At 38.3% G+C, this 18,656-nt stretch overlaps 1 protein-coding gene across 1 annotated transcript; it reads left to right on the top strand.

Annotated features, from left to right (window-relative positions):
* The first annotated feature begins 1,896 nt into the window (after positions 1 to 1,896).
* On the top strand, positions 1,897 to 15,238 carry LOC124170027. The gene is made up of 3 exons (XM_046548711.1): positions 1,897 to 2,050; positions 3,229 to 3,309; positions 15,133 to 15,238. Exons 1-3 carry the CDS (start codon positions 1,917 to 1,919, stop codon positions 15,236 to 15,238), a joined length of 321 nt encoding a protein of 106 aa, XP_046404667.1. The 5' UTR covers positions 1,897 to 1,916.
* Positions 15,239 to 18,656: the final 3,418 nt, after the last annotated feature.

Here is an 18,656-nt window from a genome sequence, read left to right on the forward strand (position 1 = left end):
TTTTCGTGATTAAATAAACATTGAAACTTTTCAAGCGCGCGAAAATGCGACGGCTATAAATAAATGCAGGGAAAAGCCTGTATGATACTATTTCGGTTCTGGCTGCCGCCGTGTGAGGTGACCTTGGGACGAGGATATGAGCGCCAATACGATGAAGGCTGCTAGCAGGTAGCAGAGTACCCTGCTAGCAGGAAACGCTTGGCTTGAACAAACATTATTAGTACCCTATCAAACGAAGAAAACTTTCCGGACATAGGCAATTTTAGTAAGTGATTATTAAGAAATATTTCTCTGAGCTCTGTGCCACATGCATGCATTGGTAATCACAGACGATGTAAAACTCTTAACAACCTGTAGAGCATCTACGTCCCTGTGACGTCATGTGGAGTGGCATCGTATGGGTGCCAATCTGGCCTTTTTCAAATTAGATTAAAATTGACCATTAATATTAGTCTAAACTCGGGTTTCTAAAACCAAATAATTTGAATATTATGACTACACTAATGGTGGGTAAGGAATCGCAATCAATTCCTTTCGTTTTCTTTGAAGAAGGAAACTATCCTATTGATATCTCCCATTTCTTCAAACTTATTAACAGCGCTAACTCTGGAGTTTGTTGTGATACATTTAGGTGGGATGTACTAGCCGACAATGATGTTTTTTCTTAAGTTGCCAAAGGTAAACTGAGAAAAACCAATTTATTTCCAACTGGTATTTATACTAGTTGTGGTTCCACTCTCGTTGAAACGAAAGCGTCGGTGCTTTTATTTACGTTATTTCCCACATTTTATGGGACGAATAATTGGAAATTTGAAAACTATGATTAAATACGAATCAAAATTACTTTTATTTCTTTATGGTCACCAAATTTATTTCAAATACGAGTGTATCTGATTATTATGAGAGAATCGTTAGCACTATGTGTAGGAATTACAACTGAAAATGCGCGATGATACAATTACTCTCGCCTCCCCTGGTTATTTCTTACCAGCGAATGAATCTGTTTATGAATGTGTTAACGTAGATAAAGTAACAATTTTGATAACTTAAGTCGTTTAAAAAATTTCAGGGTGTCACTCTGAGAAGACTGCTTGTAACATGTAAGGATTCGATTGACCAAAGAGACAGATGTTGAGTTTATACATTGAAATGCACCGATTGCATTGGTGTCTACGTGGGGCATACAGGAAGAAGCTTCGGTATCAGGAAGAAAGAACATTTAATGGCTTACAAAATAACCGAGATGATAAAATTGATTTTGGTTAACACTTACTATGCACCTTCCATTGAAGCGATTTTTAAATGATGATTAATAATTTGTCAAAGACTGTCGTGAATAAGAATCTAGAGAGCGTTTGGAAAGTTTTAAAAATTTGAAAGTGAGGACAGCCATCCCACAAACGAATATATCTACCCATCTTTTTCCCTAATTCTGACATCCGTTTTTAAAATCATCCTCTTCCTCCGTTAGCTAGTTAACACTTATAAGAAAAGAACATCATAATTTGCGTCTGAAGATGATGATTACTTATTGAAACCCGGGCCGCGTTAACTAAACAAAGTAGTGGTGTAAGTATAAGTTGATATTGCAAAAAAACGTATCATGGAATACCGTATAGAAAATAACGAGTTTGTGATGAATTATCAAAATTATATGAACAATAATTGCTATAAATTTCATTACATCTCGGTACATACTATTATTAACCATCCAACCTTAATAAAAATATATTTCTTGAAAAATCGAAACATTAAAAGGTAACCCTCTAATTATTTTAAAATTTTATTCTTTATTCTTCTATTAATACCATTCTCTTCAGCTTCTGGTGATATTTGTTTAAAGTATACAGAATGTTACTCTCATGCAATGTGAAGTTATGGTCATAGACATCACAGCGCTATGGCGAAAACCTGTCATGCAAATATCTCTTGGAACATCGTTATCTCACACTAATTTTGTTTGGTGTTCCTTTTGTGTTTTCAGAATGAGGATGCGCACCATCTTGTTTGTGGTTCTCTCTCAAATCCAGAGAGCAACAATGACCAATTGGTGAGTGTTCACTTCTCCTCGATATACTGTCCATCTTTGTGTGTCATGCTGTCACACTTAATGAACTCGTGTGGCTTTGTTTGAGCATGAATCATGTGATGCCAAACCAGAAGTCTGAATATTTATCAGGAAGTACAGCGTTCCATTATTTTGAATTTAAACATTTGGACTTTATACTTTTCATGAAAAAAATTTTTGTTCTTGAAGCATTTTAAAGCTTTGTTCATCATGAATTACAATTTTTTTCATTAATCTTCTCATTTTGGTGATACTGCAGAGACGTTCCACACATTTTGAGGCATTAAAATGAAGTTATCCACGTTCGCATGGAAAGTATAATTACCCAGCTAGCACATTATAGGCCGTTGAGATTAGTCGAAAAGAAGAAATAAAGAAGGCGCTTATCAAGTAAGCTTTTTATGGGTTTCTTGCGACCAGGCAGACACAAAACCAGAGTACTGACAAAATGAATGCCAAACTTTCAGCACTTCCATAGATGTTGTTTGTATTCAATCAATTTACAGCATTAGTTATAGGACTTATGTGTTAATTTTTTCCGTAAGAAAACCATAAGAAACGGATAATTCTTTTACTTGGTGCTATCTGGGTACTGACAATGAACTGGATCACTTGCATTACAATAGTAATTGTTATTCCCAGGAAGGGATAAGAACAGTGACTAACAATGAACTCAGTGAATGGCATTTGTTGCTGTTGATTTGCTTTGGGCCTGCGTCTTTGAAGTGGCAATATGGCAATAATTTTTCATGAAAAACTTGGAGTTTGCAAGTTTCTGCTTTAATTAAAATTAAGCCATTATTTTTCTTGTCCTCAATGTAACGACCTTTTGGGTGATGAGTCTTTTCAAATAAGACCATATTATGACTTTTTGGCCCCTGAAATTGAGTTTACTGGTTATTGTTTTCTATAGATCCATCGAAAAAATACTTTCTAATTAGAATTTACATATGTAATAGGAATGTTGTATATATGGACTGTTAATTTAAAAAATTTTACATGATGAATGAATTGTTGACAAGTCATGAGGTTTGTCTTTTGGACTAGTGAGCATGTGGGCCGATAATTGTGAACGGATCATGATTAATCTCTTTCTTTCATTTTTTGCATTTCTTCTATGTTATTATAATCATAGTAACATAATTTTCTTATTTCCATAGGGGATTAGAGGAAGACCTAAAACCCGTGGCTCACGTTCGCGAAATCGTTCAGAAGTTGTTGGTTTGCGTGAGGACAGCAAGGTAAGAACATTATGTGCAAAACAAATAAAATTTATTGCCTCCACATGTCACTTAAACAAATCTCCTCATCTTGGGTGTTACCGGACTTAGTTTTTATCTATGATGCTGAAGGATTGGTGTTCATATAAACTGTGAATAATTCTTCGATCATTGCAGAGCACTTAGATTTCTTTCAGAATTCTAAGCATTGAATGCTATTCAACGTTATCAATCCCATCTCTATATCTACAAATGAAAGTCGGGTTGTTCTTCTCCATTCTTTTCCCTCTGAGCAGCCATCTCTTCCCTTGTGCCCTGATCTATCCTAAATCCGAATAGGTCAACATCCAGGAATTTTTCAGCTCTTTGTTCTATTCTCTTGTAAATGATTCTTGCCAGAATATTCGAGGAGTGTGTTGTCGGGCTTATTCTAAAATTCTATTCGGGCCTAAAATATTTGCACTTTTCTGCTCTTCTTTTTGGGTATAGAAATGATGATGTTTTTCTCGAAGTTATTAAGGAAATCTCCTGTTGGGTACATATTGCACATAGTTTTAGAGTTGATTTTTATACCTTTTCTCCTGTATTTTTGAATAAATCTGCTGGAATGTTATCTATTCCTTCGCTGATCTCTTATTCCTGGGTCAAATTCCGATCATAAGATGCCCGCTCCCATGTTATCCATTTTTACATCACTTTCTTCGTCGATAATTTTTGAGCAACAATGGCGTCCGTTGTATAATTCCTCCAGGTATTCGTTAGCTTTCTATTAGAAAACTTCCGCACATGTCCCTTATGGTGCTACATCTTATGCTTCATCCCTTGCAATGGTTTCTCACTTTTTTGTAGGCCGCTTGCACTTTCCTTGTAGGAGGTTATTTTTCACGTCCTAGCATATGTTTATCATCCGCGCTTCTCTGGCTTTCCTTGCTTTGCGGCAAATTTCGTTCTTTATTCTCTTGCTTCAAGCCTGTCCTTTCTTAGTATTTGCATTTTATACTTTCTCCGTTCTTAAATGAGGTCTAGGACTTCATCCGTGATTCATGGATTTTTGTTAACACATTTTCTTCTCCCTTAAACTTCCGTAGTGCCCTCATGATTCCCACTTCAGACATTCGTCCAGCTATTCTGCATTGATTTCTCAGGCTGATGTAATCCTACCTTGCTCTCCACTTCTAATTGAGAGGCCTTTTGATTCTGTGGCTCCTTTTTTTCCCTTATTGCCATGCGTTCTTCGCTGACCTCTTAGTTTCTTGAATTTTGCGTGGCACAACATCATCATTAGGTAATGATTGTTGTCGATATCTGCTCCCGGGTAGCTTTTACAGTCCTTTTTCTGGTTACCAAACCTCTGCTTCACTAAAATGTAGTCTTGTTGGAAACTCCTTTTTTCTCCAGGCATTTTCCAAACGTGTCTTCTTCCCAGGCGATTCTAAGGTAGCGGGTTTGCAAACACTAATTAGTGTTCTGCGCAGATTTCCAGAAGATTTTCTCCTCTTTCATTTTTTTTATTTCCTAATGCATATTTTTTTGTTATTCTTCCCTCCTGATCTTCGCCGACGACAGTATTCTAATCACCTAAAACAATAAGGTTTTCTTCACCCCTTACCTGTTTGATTACGTCCCTGATAACGTCGCAGACGACTTCAAACCGATCATTCTCGTAGTCGGTCGTAGGCATGTACAACAATACCACTACGGTATCTGCCGGCTTAGTCTCTAACTTTAACATTACTATCGTTTCATTGTACTGTAAGAAGCCTTTTACACGCATTCACGCGCCCTTCCTGAGTATTATCTGAACCCGAGCATTAATGTTTAGAGATCCTGTGTGTATAATCCTATAGCTTCAACTCCATAAGTCTCCCTCCTCAGGCCACTTCATTTCGCTGATTTCTATAGAGCGTTCCACATTTAGTTGACAGTATGGGCTCTTATGGAGAATCGTTTCCCATGTTAATCTCCATAAGGCCAGGAGCGCGGTGTTGTCAACAACAGCACGAAAATTAAAGTTGCGTTATGCACTGATTATAAATTTTATTCTAATGTAGAAAAAGGTGCTGCATTAATTGGCGCCAATAGTTTTTCGATAAAACTTATAACAAAAGCTATAAAAAAACATTTCCGTAAATTTCCGTCAGAGACGTGTATTTTTTTACTTTATCTTCTTCTCGCAATTTCTGCCTGACCGTTGTCTGTATTGAATTGAATTTTTTTGAAAAAAATGCTTCACACTTTTTTCTGCTTGAAGGTCTTCACCAATTGCACAAATATTGAGTTTTAATGTTGTTATGTCGACGTAACACACTTTAGGACAAGAAAATTTTGATTTTTGCAAGGTAAAAAGTAGTCGCTTACTAACTTACGTTTCTTACGTCGTAGGTCCCTATATGCTGCGTACCAAATGTGAAGAACACTACAAGGTTGTTTTTGGTGAAAAAATCATTAACTTACATCAATTCTGAAGCGAGTTACAAGGTTTTTATCTTAAGAAAAAATATTACGGTGCCGCTGGGCGGGCTTCTTGCTTTTTCTTGCGCGCGGAGGGAAAATTCTCGGGCGGAAAAGGAGTTTTTTGTCAATGCATACTATGAAATGTATTTATGTATTCGTTTGATATCCTAAACAGAGAGTACCTACTCATACGTCGTAACAGCAGTGTTTTTATCTGAATACATTGATACACGAAAGTAAGCAAGCGGCTTGGAAGTAAGACTCTTTCGCCTTGGGTGTTTAGGTCCCATCGGGGAAACCAAGAAAAAGAATATCTCATAATCAGTACCAAATACTACCACATACAGTGTACGCATTTACAAAAGGGGGCTTGGGTTTTTTCTGAGTTCCTTTCATAGGGTACCATAAAACCTGCCCCAAAAACGACCCAGGCCGAAGGGGCCGAGGGAAGAATTTACGAAGGCGTTCAGTTTGTCATTGCATTTTTTTGGAGTGAACAAGTGAGTGTTGTGTGGTGTATTGACCTTGAGAATTGTGAAGTGTGTTTTACACTTATCTTTGCTGTAACACGCCCAATCAATATGTCCGATACAAAGAAGAGGAGAAAAGGTGAGAAGCTCATAAGCCGCGAAAGACGATTGGTGCTCAAAGTCGTCTCGTACATAAGGAAATCTCTCAGCATTAGTGAGGCCTGTCGAGAAGCTTCGAAGGCTACTGGGTGCTAGGAGTTCACTATTTACAGAGTGAGAAAGGAAAGCTCCCGTGGTCCATTGGCAACTCCTTCAAAAACTAAAAAAATTAGACAGCCTTACAAAAATTCGAGGGCAGTGATTTCCGACGGTTTGGTGAGATCGGGAATTAGAAGGAAGGTACATGAATCCTTCGTGAAAATTATTCCTCCGACTTTAAAATCCATCTGAAACCCGGTGAATATGGATAGTATTCTACCAGATTACAAAAGGACAACACTATATCGTCTTCTTTTGGACATAGGCTTCGTGTACGAACGCAGGGGGAAAAGAATCATCCTTATCGAAAGGGATGATATTATTAGTTGGTGGCACAATTAAATATCTAAAGTAGCTAAAAAATATCGTCGCGAACTCAGGACGAGTGTATTTACAGGCGAAAGTTGGATTAATTTTGGACAAATAGTGAACATTAGTTTGCGAAACAAACAATTAGAAAATCCGCGTCAAGCTTTCCTTGCTGGACTAAATACTGGGCTTGGCCCCCACTTCCCGAGGAGGACGATTTGCAATTATACACGCAGGAACGGAAAATGGGTTCATAAAAGGAGCATCGCTTGTGTTTCTGTACAAAAAGAACTCAATGGATGAGCATGAAGTAGTGGGTGGCGAGTGTTACGAGAGATGGATTGAGCACTCACTTCTTGCAAACTGACCCGAAGGATCAATTATAGTGGTAGATAATGCCTCTTATTACTCAAGGAAATTGGAATCCTTGCCTACTACAAGGTGAAGGAAAGAGAACATTAAGGAAATTAGCTTTGAAGATGTCAGCTTGAAAAGAGATCTTTAATTTACAATAAACCAAGTACGGGAAAATTTTGAAAAATTAAAGATTGATGATGTCTTATACAACGTCGCCTTTCATGTAATACTAGCTAGAGCCAAAAAATATTGCATAATATGGAAGGAATAGAAATTTTGTCTCATTCAGGAGCGGCTATAATTTTTATTATCCTTCAATTTATTGTTATTTTTTACATTACAGATTATTCATTATTCAGTTTGTGCATTGAATAAGTACGTACATGAAATAACAAAAGACTTTTCCTTTTATACTGCAGCAAAGGTATTGTAATATACGCTAAAAAATTCCTTAATTTACGCAGTCTTTCGTGCGATCCCTAACTCCTTTTTGAACTGAACCGTTTTGGCGCCATATTATGTGTGGTTGCATACACTGTTAGGATGCTTGCCGGCGGAGCGGAAGCTTGGCAACACTGTTATCCATAAGGCCCGTACTGTCAACTAAATGTGGAACGCTTTATAACGTGCCCATATTCGATCTTTTTTTCTCCACCGGTAAGTATTTCTAGCTTACCGCAGGGGTTTAGTGACCTCACGTTCCATGTACCTGTCCTCATAACTTTATCTCACTTGGCCGATATACCCTCCCTGGTATTCCCCGCCCGGAGATCCGAATTGGGGACTAATTTACTCACAGAATATTTTACCTGATGGGATTCCATTATGTCAGTTACTTTAAAGTTGGAGTAGCTGGGACTCCTTGGGATAGTAATGTGGTGTTATCCCCTTACCTTCCACATTGCAGTACTGCAGCCGTTAAAGTAAATTTCACCACGCCCGTAGTGAAATGACTGTAGCTGTACTGACCGCCGTGGTCTCTACCTTCACTCATATGAAGAAGTGCTGCTGCCCTATCCCCCCCGGTCTATGTGAGGCATAATTGTGGGCGGTCTCTTATTGCCAAGTCATGGCATCTTCACAGCTTTAATGTATCATTTAGATGGTATATCTTACCCCCAGGGATAGGCCCATACCTCTCGGAATGCCGCCGCTATTTGTACTCGACTCGACTGATTAGACAAGTTAACTCGCTTATGTCGCAGCTAACCTCTATATGTTCAGGTTGACCCACCATCTGCAACCCGGTGGACGCACTCGGTGGCTTAAAAGCTCAGCCGGGAGTCTACGCCTATACCAAATATAAATCCACAACAATAAAGTACGAAACAGTTTTCTTCGGAAATTTTCCAATAATTTGTACAGTGGCGGAAAAAATTTACGCAAAGCTCGTTGGCGTCTGAGAGCGGCCAGTTCAGGAACTACTTGTCTTCCAAAATTTTGCCCTTGTAATGCTCTCATACAACCGGGAGTTTCGAAAGCAATATATCACTTATACCGGGGAAATAATTATACCCGTCGCATTATGACAAGGCGCAAAAGATCCAGCTACGAATTCTTCGCCATATTCTCCGAAGTATGCTTCACCTTTGCACCTACAACGGAATCTACTCTCGTCGGGACATAGTGGACACAACCGATATATTGGACATTGAGACTGCCTTAGAAATCAATCGTTTCGGTGGTGTAGTGGTGACAGTATCGTGCTTCGAATCAGAGGTTCCACGGATCAAGTCCCAGTGACGGATGACTTGATGCTACACACACGCACTTTAAACATTTTTCTGATCTTAAAACTTCGCAATACCTATCACTAGGTCCATAGGTCGTTGCATGGCTATTGAATTCTTACGCCCTTATTTACTTGTTGAAATTCAACCACCATGTTGCATAGCCACTTGGGCAGTTGACTGTGGAGTGAATTTTGACTACTATTTCCGCGTCGTCCAACCTAGCTTCAAGGCCCCTAACATTAGCTGTATGTGCGATGCGTCACGGCCAACTACTCCTCCCTCATTTCATGGGAAAATTCCTCGGAAGTTCTGCAGAGCTGAGCGAAGGCAGAATAACAAGCCGCCCATACTCAGTAGTTCTCAATCGGGTAATTTTGGGCGTATGTATTTCTTCAAAAACATTGAGAAAATGATTAAGTTAAAAGAGGTTAGACTTACCCTTAAAGTTTCCCACAAAATGAGTATGACGCATACATTTAAAATTATTTCATCATTATTATGGAACTTATGTTATTTCTAAGTCATGTAAATATTGGACTGTTCGCGTTTTCCGCTATGTATTTAATCCCTACTTCGAACTTTATATTACTTTTAGCACTCAAAACAAGTTAAGGAATAGAATAAATCTCAAAATCAATTATTCGAGGAAATTTCGCGTCAGAAATGCGGTTGTATGACATTTATGTTAATTTACAAACTAACTTTTTAATATATAAAAATGATTTCTAATTACCTTTACCTATCAATGACGACATTTTACTCTTCCTATTACATGAATTACCATTAATTGCGACAACTTCATTTCATGGCCGAATTTCCAGTATTCTCTATTCATTGAAGAAGAACGATAGAGTTTTTTTACCATCCCGTGTATTATATTGTGTGGTTGAATTTTCCCATTGTCTTCGCAAAAAATATTTTTCCAGTAAACCACATGATGCTTACAAAAAATTTACCTCATATAGAGCGGACATTTTCTTTTTACTTTCTAACAAAGGATTTACTCCCATCATTGTTGCATAATTGAAATGTGAATCATAGATGGACTTCTGAAGCAGTCTACGTAGCAAAAGAAAAGTAATTAGTTTAATTGTGGACATTAAATGTTTTGCTGAAAACGATTCGGACACAAAAACGGAGTATATAGGTAAATGACTGCAAGGTACAGCATGTGTGTTTCAGAGAAGAGGAGAATTATGCAGGGATTGATAAAGAATGCTATCATCAAAGATCGGATTTGAACAAAAGAAATATTCACCAGAAATAGAAGAAATAAATTCGAGAATCAATTGATTGATTATGCCTGAACAAGAAATTCACAAGGAAAAATATATCAGTGCATGATATGTTTCAACTTGTAGCAAGGAAATATTAATAACAATTCGATTACCACGTAAACGAATTCTAGATAAAATTCATTCCTTTATATTTACTCAAAAATAGAGTGGAATTCCATTAAGTTCCTGCCCATCCATTCAAATTTCCGTAACCTTTCCAGTTTCTTAATAACTTTTCAATAACTGAACCTTATAATACTATTCTGATTCTCAATTTATGCCAGTTAATGAAATTGAAAAACATTTAACGCTTAGTTCAGATACATCTGTTTTAATGAAGACCTATTTTTTAATTGATATTGTTAATGAAATATGCGTTCATATTATGGATCAGAAATGTTCAAAACAGCTTATATAGCGTACCTTCATTTTTTACGATTTTTAATTGCTTTTTTCTCGGAATTTTACGAGAAGTGCGTCGTCTTGCTTCGGCATATTATATTTGTACCCATAAACTACCGAATCGCAAAATTTGAGCTCGATCGGCGACGCGAAGGTTGTGTATTCCCCTTGTTGGTCATGCATCCCAACCATTCCCCCACAAACCCTCCCACTCCACCCCAAATTTCCCTCCCTGCATAACCCTTATCCCTCCCCCTGCCAGAATTTGGATATTTATTGGGTTGTCAACATAATAAACAGTGTACTTGAGAATGATACCTCAGCGTCGAAACGCGTCGTACCAATAAATAATTTTCCAGTGAAAAGTTACCAGGGTTGAGTATTTTCATTTCAACATGCACTTTTACAAAGTAAAAGCCGAATGGATTGTATTCTTCGTTAGGGATGCTGTCGTCTCGGGTGGCCTTTCTATTTGGTAGGCATTTAATGACTCTACTTGCTTTATCTAGAGTGATGGCCGGAACGGTATTTGGGTTTATGTTCCATTTTTCAGGCTTTACGCTCACGATCGGAGTGTGTAGTGCCAGTTTATTGTTGTAAAAGGTTTTTCCTAAGATGTTAGCCATTGTGTCAGCTTTTTATTTCATGTTAAATATTTCCCTCTCGTTGGATTTAATAAATGGATCACTCTGCGGAGTTCGTCTTAGTGATTTATTTATTTTCCAACTTCATCCGTCTTTTTCTATTTAGTGAGATTAGTATGTCTTCCCACCTTTCTCTCCTGAGTGTCCCTATTTGTCTTTTAATTTCATTGTTTAGAGCTCGAAGTCTCTTTTTTAGGTATGACGTGCCGAAATCTTTTTAAGTCTTCTTACGCTGTTACCTTCCTTAATTAGGTATTTAGTATGACTGTTTAACTTAACTTCATATGCCGTTTTTTGCACATTTTGGGGATGGCAATGCCCATTGCTTCTTTAATTGCCTCCTCCAACGTTTTGCCATTATGTCAAAGTCTTCTTCATTTTCATGTCTTTCATTTCCATGCGACACGGCATTACGGAAGAGCTCCCAGTCTGCCAGCCCATAACACAGTATTTGTAGCAAGTATGGGAGTTGTGTCAACATGAATTAACACGGATTAGTCATCACCACTCAGATAATTCAATGTTATTGATTTAGCTGGGCTTCTTAGCCCTCTTGTTACAGCAAAGTCAATAATGCTTTTGCCATACACCCTCGTCGGTACGTCAGGTGCAATGGGGAACCTGCATGAAATTTGTTCATCATGCTAGTTAGTCCCATTGAATAGAAAATTTTCTAACAAGTCCAAATATATAAGCCAAAATTCTCCTAGTACTCCACAAACTTCAATAAATGCTAATTAAAAATGCTCAAATATCGCTTGAAGTCACGTGACCTGAAACGTCTTCTGACGTCATCGCACGGTACTAAACACGATATATATGGTTTTCACACGTTTGTCTATTGAATATCCATGCTGCAATACACTTATTCCACTAACCGAATTATATGGGTGTCCAACGTAGATCACAATCTGCAACCAACTTATTTTCATTTAATCTTTCCAAATCTCCCCCAAACAATCCACTTTATTTGTTTCAACAAGACCTTGGCAACCTTATATATTTACAATCAGCATTTTGACATTAAAACAGCAATTATTTTCGCCAAATTTGCATTTGAGCCGTCGTAGATCGATTTTCTATTCACTTCCCCAGTCTGCCATCAGTGGATACCGTGCCGTGACGTCACGCTCCGATGACGTCGTGTTTTCAAGCATCCGATGAAGGTCTATTTTTAAAGACTCATAACTTAGCTAAAAAGCATTATTCATCCGCGAAATTAATCTTCGGTGAATACATTTGAGGCAGGGAGCTTTTTATTCAAGTACTTTAAAAAATTGTGCATGTTCCCCATTATTCATAGTTTATTTTCCTGTGTCCATTTATATAACAGCTTCCCATTGTTACTGTCGTTGGGGAAGTGCCACATCGTATGTTTGCAGTTAGATTCTCCTCCGCAGATAATTGGCTTGTCGTCGTCTATTAAAAATCAAAGTCAGTTGTCTTGAATTTTTTCGTTGGAGGTAATTAGCATGAGTAAATGACTACTTCTTCAGTTTCCGTATCTATTTTAGTGCCAACTGCTAATGTAAGTTGTAATTGTGTGTTTTCAATTTCCTCTTACTCTAGTTCGTCTTTAATTAGGATCGCAGCTCCCACAACCCTCTTGCCTCCTCTTGTTTTGATTCTATCTAGCCGAAACACGTCATTACCACTTACCGCGCACTCTTTATGAGGTTGGATGTGAGTCTCAAATACAAGTATAAGTTGGTATTCATGTTTTGGAACATCTGCATTTGCCGCTGTATCATGGTACCGAATATCTTCAACGTTTTGGACTAGTTTGGCATGATAGAGCATGTATTTTTGTCATCCGTGGTGCCCTTGGTGCTACGTTTTCGTCAGTAGCAACCCTTGTTTGTGTGTTGATTCCATTGACGTCATCAGATGGGCTTCCACTCCACTTAGGATTTTGTTCAGCTGTTGCCTGCCTCGTCACTCGGCTGCCGTCTGCTGTCTACCTTGTCTTTGTGTTGTTATCACAATCCCCTTGCGATGAGGGATTAGTGTCTAGGGAGATTTCAAATTCTGGATGTGCGTCTCTGTTACGCTTCGTTGATTTCAGTGAAGCTCTTTCTTTTTAGATATTGACGGCCGTTGGCGCAGACGGGACGAAATTTTTTGACGCGTCTTTCTTATTTACTTCTTTTCTTAATTGCTTCTTTTCTTTATTTCCATTTATTTCTTGTAAAATAAACAGTCTCGTGATTGAAAATCAGTGATCTCTCCGCAGTTTTAGCATTTCTTTGAATCTAGTCGGTGAAAATCTTTCCTCTCGTGGCCCCGCACAAATATAGCATCTCTGTGTCCTGATACAATATCTGGCGCTATGTCCAAATGAATTTCATCTTCCGAATGAATGATCCGAACTGTTACTGTCCGAATGAATGATCTAAGCATGCTCCGCTACAGCCGACTTCTCCGTGTCTTGATGTAATATCGCCTATTTGAGTTCTTTAATACGGGAAGTCACGGAGCACGCTGTCTGCCCAACGTAAGATATCCCGCATGAGCACGGGATTCTATAAACGTCTTCCACGTTGAGGGGATGGAGTCGGTACTTAGCAGAAGGAAACAAGTCGCTCATCTTCTTTAATGCTCTGTGCCGGTCACGATGCTTGCTTTCCTCAGCACGCGAAAAATTCTCTCCGACGTTCCCACGACGCATGGGATGGTGGCATAGGCCACTGGCTTGTTGTTATCCCTTCTCTCGGCGCAGTCTTGCGGTGGGCGTTTTTTCGGAATTCTTGCGCGGCGATGGATGAAGGCTTCCGAATATCCATTCTGTTAGAAGGTTTCTTTCACGCGATCCTCTTCTTTCTCCCGAGCGCAATTGTCAGTAACCACTCTGACCCTATGAAGGACTGTTTCCATGACCGGTGCTTTCTGTTGCGGATGATGGTGGGAGTGCGCGTGGAGGTTACGGTCCGTGTGTGTTGCTTTTCTGCAGACAACGTGTCTCAGGGATCCGTTCATGCCTCTCCGCACCAGTACGTCTAAAAAAGGCAGTTCTTCATTCATCTCCATCTCCATGGTGAATTGGATGCATAGGTGGATGCTGCTGAGATGACCTGCTGCTGAGACGAATGTATTTACGAGTGAACGAATCCGAATCCGATCCAAAAAAAATCCTGGATCCGTCCATCCCTAGTTTTTATGTTTCTGAGGGTCCGGACCCCTCGGGCTTCCCCTCTTGCTACGCCACTGGTCAGTGGTTTATTCGAAGATTTTTTCCTATTTCCATTTCCTAACCCTAGCGTAACGTCCTGAGCATGTAAAGGTGTCTTTAAAAACAATTTTAAAACCTATATAAAAGATTTTAATTTCTTAAAAATATTAAAATGTGTGTGAAAATCTAAAAAGCATTCTTTTGATTGTATGTACCCAGAATAAACTTGAATAATTACTTCGTTTAATAGCAGGAATTTGAAAATGCATTTGGATCCGAAAATATCCGATCCAAAAGATCCGGCTCCGAAATTCAAGGATCCGATCCAAATCCGGATCCAAAAAGAAATATGTATGTAATGAATATCAGCGACTCCGCAGTGCATCCATGTATCCAAGAAGTACAAGGAATAAATCAATTTGCTTACACGGTCTGCTGGCAATAGACGAAGCACAAACGCTCAACCCCGCATCTTGGAGAGTCGTAGGTAAACGTTGATGCTTCGGCCACTGCCAGCTGACCAGATTCGCCTTGTTGACCACCTAGATGAGCGGATTTGATTCTGTGGGCGATTGTTGACCGCTTGTGCAGTGGGTGTATGGTAGTGTTTCTTTAAACACATACACATCCATTTCTTACATATTGCGCTCTATCTGATTCCTTAATTTTCAGCTCTACCACTATATAAATACTACAGTTAAGTGACAAAACATAAAAGATGCAGCTAGCAAAGTGCTTACAGTATTGATTTGATTTCTTTACATTTTACAGGAGTGACCATGAATATATTTTACATCTGCAAAGCGATATGGCCAACCTTACATGGAGATTCAATCATCTTGATGAATCAAGAAAAAGGTATGATTTTCAACAGTAATTGATAAATTATTGAAGTAAGTTTTAGCAATGAAAAAAATGTAAGGCGTACAATAATCGTCATTTGGCTAACTCCCGTGGAGGCTGCAATTCCTTGTGACAGTAATTCTATGACATGTTGATTTCTGGGCAATTCCATTTGTAACGGAATTACCTTCAAAGTAGACTATGCAATAGAATATTTCGATAAAATTGTAGAATACTGAAAAATTTGCAAAACTTCTGAATGTACATGATCAAAAACATTTTTAAAGGTGATATCCATTTAAAGAAACAAAATTATTTAAAGAAATACCTTCTAATAATGCTAAAATTAATATGTGACGGAACTAATTCAGGTCAACTTCATACGCGGAATAATTTCAAACATCTTGAAAACTCTGTGAAACTGAGTATAGTTTGAAAACTTTTAATAAGGCTGATAAGACTGATTTCTCAAAATTTGATCATTTAGCGGTTGATTTATCAAGAGAAAATATTTCCAACCTTAATTTGACTTTGAGAGAAAAAGTTGAAATTTTCCTTCCCCAAACCAGTGGACACGGAAACAATCATGCAAACAACTCATTCTTGCGTAATGGGGGCCGATTGTGTAACTTGGCTACCTTTCGATCGTTAGAGATCCGTTCACTCTCGATTGAGTTTCCGGTATTCGAACGTTAGCTGTAAGTGCGATTGTGTATGGACGATCGTCAACAAGCAATCGAAAGTTACGACGCACAGTGGGCTAGAATCGAAAAAAGCTGGCCAAAACCTCAAAATCGATTTTTTTGAGCTAGGAAGTTGAAACTTCGCATACACATTCTCAAATAAATTGTGCATAACTACCCAGATTATTTTGGTCCTGTGTTTTCACTTTAACAATATATGTGAGGTCAAAGTTGAGCAAATTTAGCGAAAAACGACCACCCTCGATTTTTTCTGAAAATTGCCGACTTTATCCTCGTGCAGTGGTTTTATAAATAGTTTTATCGACAAAACTGTTATACCATCTTATTTGACACTTCTTATTCTTTCATTTGAAGGGATTTTAAAGATTTTGTTTCATCAATAATCATAGATACATAACAAAATGGCGGAGCCTGTTTTCAACCCCTTTTTTTACATAAACGTAGAAAAAAAGTAGACATTGTCACCGGCTTACACTAAGTAACTTATATCATGTCATTCTTTGAAGCTTCTACATTGTGAATCTAAAGTCAAACCTTGCACCAATTTGCAACCCCGAATTTTAAATCGTTTTTTCGAACGCACGGACGACTCCGGTTCTGGCCGGCGGCGGCGGAGAGTACGGCGACGCGGCAAGCGGGTGGATGCAATATGGTCTCATTCACTTTTATGTGTGGATAACAGATATATTAGTGACAGAAAATAATCACCAGAAAGTAAAATTTATAAATATTGCTACGAATGACTCTCATTATGCAATCGTTGGGCACTGCAAGAGGTGCACTGAAAGGTTTCTTTCTTTGAGTGCATTCCATGGAGAATGGACTTAAATCGCGTTCTTAAACTGGGGAAACGGACTCTTTTATTAACTAACAAGCTCTATTTCTAGGCAAGAGCCCTCGATGATCCATGGCCTCCACTTCCTAACCTGCCATACATATTTAAAGGCCTTCGGACAACGGTCGTTTTATAGTATTGTTGTAGTGCCGAGTCCTTCGAACTTGTTTTTGGTTTGAACTCCTTTTAGCTTTTAAAGCTTCGGAAGGCATATTACTCACATCGAATAATGTATTCTTTCTAAGAATAGCAGTTCATTTTAATCTATGTCTTATGCTCAATATAAATCTCTTACCTATATATCAACGTCATTATTCTTAATGAACTGCGCTACTGACAAAATGGTTATTTTTCAGGAATATTTTACCATACAAACATAACATAAACAAAAGCAACACAATTTACGCTTTTCCCAACTAACATTCTGCAATTAGCACTGTCAGCAATAAAAGGTTACTGTTTTTCATTCACTATCTGACGAGTTTTTATCACTTTCATTGTCTGAGATAAAGCATTGTTTTCCTTTTTCAAAAACAGATCCATTACATTGTTCGGTAAGCTGTATGTTTCCTCCAGTTTAATTGGCATAATTTTTGTCATTATCAGTTATGACATTAGGAGTTTTCTTCGAAATAAATCCCTATTTGTGGCCACTCGTGCCATTTTTCTAGTCAACCGTCACGGAACTTTCTCACGTCCTTATATCGTGCCTATATTGCTTACCCTGTCAGTTGTCGCAATTAAGAATGGACTCTGTTGCAATGTCAGCTCCTTGAATGAAGACCTTATGCACGGTTGGTGGCATACTATAATTGTATTTAAAGCGTCAGTGAGAGAGAGAGAGAGAAAATTAAATTATTTGGAGAGGAAATCTAGAATAATTGTGATGAATTTTGAATACTCGTGCCTGTTTCATGCTTCGCCTAACGAACAGCATTTTTTTACCTAAACAAGATGGCACAAAGGTGCTCACGAGCAATAATTCATGAGACATAGGCCCTCGTTCCCACGTGCAATTATATTTCGCATGTCCTCACTGCTATCAAAGCCGTGTTTGCAAATTAAAGTGCACTTTATATGCGACGCGAAACTAGGATCTGTGGAAATGCACGTTAAGATTCGAGTCGCAGTAAGAGAACAGAACCATTTTTGGAAACTTCGTATATAACCTCTGCTACAATAATTTCACTCGGGTAAATGAAATCATATGCTCGCGACACTCTCTCATCACTGGGGTCAATATTATATCCCTGGCATTTCAGATTTTCGAAGTTTCTTGCACCGAAATTTGGTGAGCTGCATGGACACAATTATTTATTGTGAGGGCCTCTTAATCTGACATAACATAATATTCGGGGTTGCATTTTATCCACTTGGCAAGAGTTCTTCTTGCCTCCGAGGATGGTCACTGTATCTTTTTGCATTCGTTTTCCTCCTATTCGTTCTTTCGATACAACCCTGAAAACATGAATTGACGTCCATGTGCACTGGCTAAACTAGAGCAACATGTAAATTGTGCTGCATAAGGAATAGTTATTAATTGCTTTAAATCAAGAATATAAACTAAATAAAATAATGAACTCTTCAAGAACCAAGACAGTACTTGATTTGGCAACATTCGGCAAAATCAAGTACTGTATTGAGCCACTTTCCATCACGTTTAAGGAATATATTAACTGTTATTTTAAAAAAGTTTATTAGTTAGTAAAAGAGTCCGTTTCCCCAGTTTAAGAACGCGATTTAAGTCCATTCTCCATGGAATGCACTCAAAGAAAGAAACCTTTCAGTGCACCTCTTGCAGTGCCCAACGATTGCATAATGAGAGTCATTCGTAGCAATATTTATAAATTTTACTTTCTGGTGATTATTTTCTGTCACTAATATATCTGTTATCCACACATAAAAGTGAATGA

The sequence above is a fragment of the Ischnura elegans genome, chromosome 13 (assembly GCF_921293095.1).
Source record: "Ischnura elegans chromosome 13, ioIscEleg1.1, whole genome shotgun sequence".
In the NCBI taxonomy this organism is placed as follows: Eukaryota; Metazoa; Arthropoda; class Insecta; order Odonata; family Coenagrionidae; genus Ischnura; species Ischnura elegans.